The sequence below is a fragment of the Silene latifolia genome, chromosome 3, assembly GCF_048544455.1.
Source record: "Silene latifolia isolate original U9 population chromosome 3, ASM4854445v1, whole genome shotgun sequence".
NCBI classification, from domain to species: Eukaryota; Viridiplantae; Streptophyta; class Magnoliopsida; order Caryophyllales; family Caryophyllaceae; genus Silene; species Silene latifolia.
Window position 1 is genome coordinate 139,893,517 of NC_133528.1, and position 4,730 is coordinate 139,898,246.

The 4,730-nt window shown below is 36.2% G+C and overlaps 1 protein-coding gene across 1 annotated transcript; it reads left to right on the plus strand.

The window, feature by feature from the left end:
* The first annotated feature begins 815 nt into the window (after window positions 1-815).
* On the plus strand, window positions 816-3,652 carry LOC141648179 (L-galactose dehydrogenase-like). The gene is made up of 5 exons (XM_074456671.1): window positions 816-1,136; window positions 2,096-2,324; window positions 2,474-2,773; window positions 3,205-3,333; window positions 3,444-3,652. Exons 1-5 carry the CDS (start codon window positions 955-957, stop codon window positions 3,567-3,569), a joined length of 966 nt encoding a protein of 321 aa, XP_074312772.1. The 5' UTR covers window positions 816-954; the 3' UTR covers window positions 3,570-3,652.
* Window positions 3,653-4,730: the final 1,078 nt, after the last annotated feature.

A 4,730-nucleotide genomic window follows, 5' to 3' on the forward strand; every position in this document is an offset into this window, starting at 1 on the left:
GAAATGGAAGCATCCCTCTTGTATGCAATGCCGTACAGTAACAACATTCGTCTACACGATGGCTTTTATATTTCGTAACTTCCGTAGTAAATCACCGTGCCATATCGCCTATAGCACACAATCGAACGTTAACAACTTACAAGTATATGTACATGTCTTATGAATCTTCAGGAACGGTATAGCTATCTCAAGTACATTGAATCCAAATTTCAAAGAAACAAAGTGTATGTGCAAGTCGTACCTACCACAGCTCTGTCTAGAGCACAGAAGCTAGAGTGGGTGGTCAAGAAAATCTCCCAAACCTAAACAGCAAGACAGGGTTAAGCTACCTTAGCAAGTTTTTTTAAGTTTATTAACCATTGTGTCATTGGAAAAAAGCTGTCTAATATTAAGGTGTTTTGTAATAACTACCTCTCAGTAGATTGTGTTAAATTAGTTAACAACGACTAATAGTTCGACATTAACTATCATGTATAATTAACTGTCTTTTCTACAAAACAATGCTATTCACTTTCTCTGCAATGTTTGCTTTGGCACATCATAATCTCAGAGCTAAAACTGCAGACAAGCGTGCATTATAACCTAGACTTTATTACCCTAAAACGAGGAGCTTATAGACAAAATGTACTATGCACAGAACAGTTAAAAATTCGCAGAGATCCCACAAATCTTACTACGCACGTAACCATCAAAACGCCTTGCGTCACGGGAGTATGCGCAATTTAACGACTAGTTTTAATAAAAAAAACAAATAATTGGGACCGAGACCCTACACAAAGCAAAGAATTCGGATACAAGAAAATAAAGAAACCACGAAATGCAGATGATCGAAATTGAAAAACAAAGACATTGCACATAATATGTTATCCGTTGGGCAAGTTACTCCAACCCGTTCATCAAACATGGATTCATGATTTCTTGTCTCCAGAAAACTCAACTTTCAAATTATTTACAATGAACAATCATGATAAAAAATTAAAGCAAAGAGAATTGGGTAAAACAGGACTCAAATTAAGCTGTGTTGGTTTCGGTGCATCACCTCTTGGATCACACTTTGGTCCTGTTTCAGAAGAAGAAGCCATTGCTGCTGTTTCTCATGCATTTCATCTTGGAATCAACTTCTTTGATACTTCACCGTAATTCGCTTCCCCTATACAGTATTTGGTGTGTTTTACTGATTTTTATGAGGTTTTCCCAGATTTTATTGGTACCCAGATGGTTTTTTGATCGAAAGATTGAAAATTTTAGCTGCCCATTTGTGAATTTCAGTTATTTCATGTTAAAAGTTGCAATTTTGGTAATAAATGGTTATTTTTAGCTGCCCATGTGTGAATTGCAGTTAATTCATGTCAAAAGTTGCAATTTTGGTGATAAATGATGATCATTTATGCAGTTTTAATGAAATTTGAAGTGTCAAATTGGGTATATTGTTTGTTTTTGATTGTTTTTTAGTCTTGTAAATCTGATTTAGTGATTAGTGTTACTTGTTTCAGTAATTCAATTGTTTCATATAATTATTTATGTTAGGCTACCCCAAATCATTTTGGAATGAAGGCTATGCTGTTTTCGAGTTGTTGTCGTTTTTGTTTTCTGCTGATAGTTTACTTCTGGAATGCTATGTTGAACTTTGTTATATTTTGATCATATAATTGTTGACAAGTAAGATATTGGAAATTTCATTTCAGTGTTTCTCATAGAATTTGATCTGGATACCACTTTCTTGTTTAATCTTGGGATTTTAAAGATGAGTTCAGTAATCACTGTTTGCCTGTTTTCTGATTGCTGTGAGTCCTGAAATGTTGTGTTGAATAAGTGAGCCATTTCTCTAATTAGAAGGAAAACTCGTAGCACCTTCTCGCATGTACTTATCAACCTCTTGTATGTGGGATCTGCATGAGCATGCTATGAGTTTATCTCGAACGGTCAGGAACCTTAGATACTGTTCAGATGTCGGCTTGTAAAGGAACGTGATGATCGTTTGCCTTATGTGCCAGTCCAATAAAGAGATTGCTTTGGTGTAGTGTTTGTAGGTGTTTATGTGTCATGTTATTGTAACTTGAGTGCGCCTTTTTTTCCTTTGTTGAACTATGATTAGGTATTACGGTGCTACATTGTCAGAGACAGTGCTGGGGAAGTGTCTAAAAGCACTTGGAGCACCTAGAGATCAGTACATTGTAGCAACAAAATGTGGTCGTTATAAAGAAGGCTTTGACTTTAGTGCTGAGGGAATTACGAGGAGCATTGATGAAAGCCTTGAAAGACTGCAACTTGACTATGTTGATACACTCCAGTGTCATGATATTGAATTCGGCTCTCTTGATCAGGTACAATGACCGAGATCGTGTCTAAAACGACCATGATTGGAATCATTTACCCATTGTTATGTTCAACTCATTTTACATTGCTAACCTTCGTGTTTCTGTATATTTGCTCAAGATCAAGTCATTTTTTACTAAAGCTAGTTTCACTGCAGATTGTCAAGGAGACGATTCCGGCCCTTCAGAAAATTAAGGAATCAGGGAAGACGAGGTTCATTGGTATAACTGGACTTCCATTGGATATTTACACCTATGTGCTTGACCGTGTGCCACCTGGGACGATTGACGTTGTCCTGTCTTATTGCCACTATTGTATCAATGATTCGACATTGAATGATTTAATACCTTATTTGAAGAGCAAAGGTGTTGGCGTAATCAATGCTTCTCCTCTTTCAATGGGGCTTCATACAGAAAATGGCCCTCCGGAATGGCATCCAGCATCAGATGAGATTAAGGTATCCCTTCCTTATCCATCAGTCCTTTTGGTCGCTAATCGCTACTGTTACCCACTTTATACCAATAGTGCCGCGGGTCCTATTTCTATTTCTCTTTCCATACATCTCTTTATACCAATAGTGCCGCTGGTCCTATTTCTATTTCTCTTTCCTTACCCTGCCAATCGGGCATTGGCAATTAGGCATCACGCTTTGCATTGGAGTAAAGTCGCAGACTCGCAGCCAATATATAAGTGTTTCAATGATAGCTTAACTGATATATTTATGTGGTGGTGATTGTGATTGTGATTGTGATTTTGACCCGAGAGCATCAAAACAACCCGTTTGGCTCTCTTTTTTTTATTGGAATTTGGATTTCCATTAGTCGGGTTTTATAATTTGTGAAAACAGGTTATGAGGATTGTACTCATCTCATTGTTTTCTACCTACAGGCTACATGCAGAGCTGCTGCCGATTATTCCAAACAGAATGGAATAAATATATCGAAACTAGCTCTACAGTACAGTTTGACAAACGAAGATCTTTCTACTGTTCTTGTTGGTATGGGCTCTGTCAAGCAGGTCACTCTCCGACTCTTTTCCTTCAATCCCCTTTTCTTTCTACTGTTCTTATTGGCATGGGCTCTACAGTACAGTTTGTAATTTCATGCTCTCTTTGCTTGGGACGACAGGTCGAGGAAAATGTCGATGCTGCTTTGGAACTCCAAGCTGATGGTATAGATCAGAGCGCGTTATCAAAGATACTAGACATACTAAAGCCTATTAAGAACCAAACTTGGCCTGGTGGTGTACTATGAACCTTGTGCATTTAACCGTCTGTGAACCACTTATATAGTTGTAGTCCAATTTCAGCGACTAAATTTTAATCCTTCCGTACCAATCAAATTGTTTATTTTTTTTTTATTTTCTGTAGAAACTATTTTTAATTAAAAAGTAAAAAAAAAAAAAGAAAGAAAAAGGAAAATTAATCAACAAGCAAGGAAATGGAGTGTTGTACTTGTAGAGTTAAGGATGGACAATCCTATTGACCTATTTTTTTCATTTGATATAGATCACAATGGCGCACTAGATGTTCATCGGCCTCCTTTTACGGCGCGACCTAGAACAAAAACCAAAGTCACCGGAAAACTATATCAATTCAGACAAATAGTCGCAAGTCTAAAGAATTGACTCCAAGGAATAAATAGAAGTCCTTGTCACGACCAAGGCAAAGTAAGGACTCTATAAATGGTCACCGTCCGACAGATCGTCTCAACAATTTGTCTATGTAATCGACCAGTCATCTTTATGACCCTATGGCGGTTGAACACACCACCAGTTAATTTTATAAAAAGATGGTCTTAATACATGCATGTAAACAAAAATAAGATTAAGGAAAGAAAAATTCCTCACTATGCAAATTTGATAAGATGGACACAACAAAAAACTCCTTTCTTTAGTTGTTCTTGAGCTAAAATTGATGGATGATTCTCCTAACCAATAATCACCAATCTAGATGATTTCTTTTGGTTACTGTGAAAAACGAAGAACCAGAGGAAGCAATTGATCGAATGTTTTTGCTTGCATTAAGCACCACCCTATATAAAATACCAAACCCCTGCCTCCTTTATTTCATCAAGGGCAAAAGCTCGTAAGAGAAAAGTATTAATTTATCTCTCACAAAGATTTTCGGTTAGTATTAATTTTTTGTTAGTTCTTAGTTTGATGTATCGTAAACGTTAGTTTTGCTTGAGACTGCCTTAACTAAATCTCTCATAAGTCATAACCTATGAGAATTGGCTTAAGTTAAACGGTTTTAAACAAGGATTGATGGTATCACAATTATCTCATAGGAGTATTTGAGAAAAGAAAACAATTGCTTTTGTAATTTTCTTAAACAACATTCTATCCTATAATTACAAATTGCTTTATTTATTTAAAAAAGTCTTTATTATATATCTTTAAAACTTTTAAAGAAT

What these genes read in the sequence shown, in the direction of transcription:
- LOC141648179 (XM_074456671.1), top strand. Translation starts at nt 955, where the DNA reads ATGAACAATCATGATAAAAAATTAAAGCAAAGAGAATTGGGTAAAACA. An exon ending in AACTTCTTTGATACTTCACC is followed by an intron (nt 1,137 to 2,095) that starts GTAATTCGCTTC and finishes AACTATGATTAG; the next exon opens with GTATTACGGTGCTACATTGT. An exon ending in GTATGGGCTCTGTCAAGCAG is followed by an intron (nt 3,334 to 3,443) that starts GTCACTCTCCGA and finishes TTGGGACGACAG; the next exon opens with GTCGAGGAAAATGTCGATGC.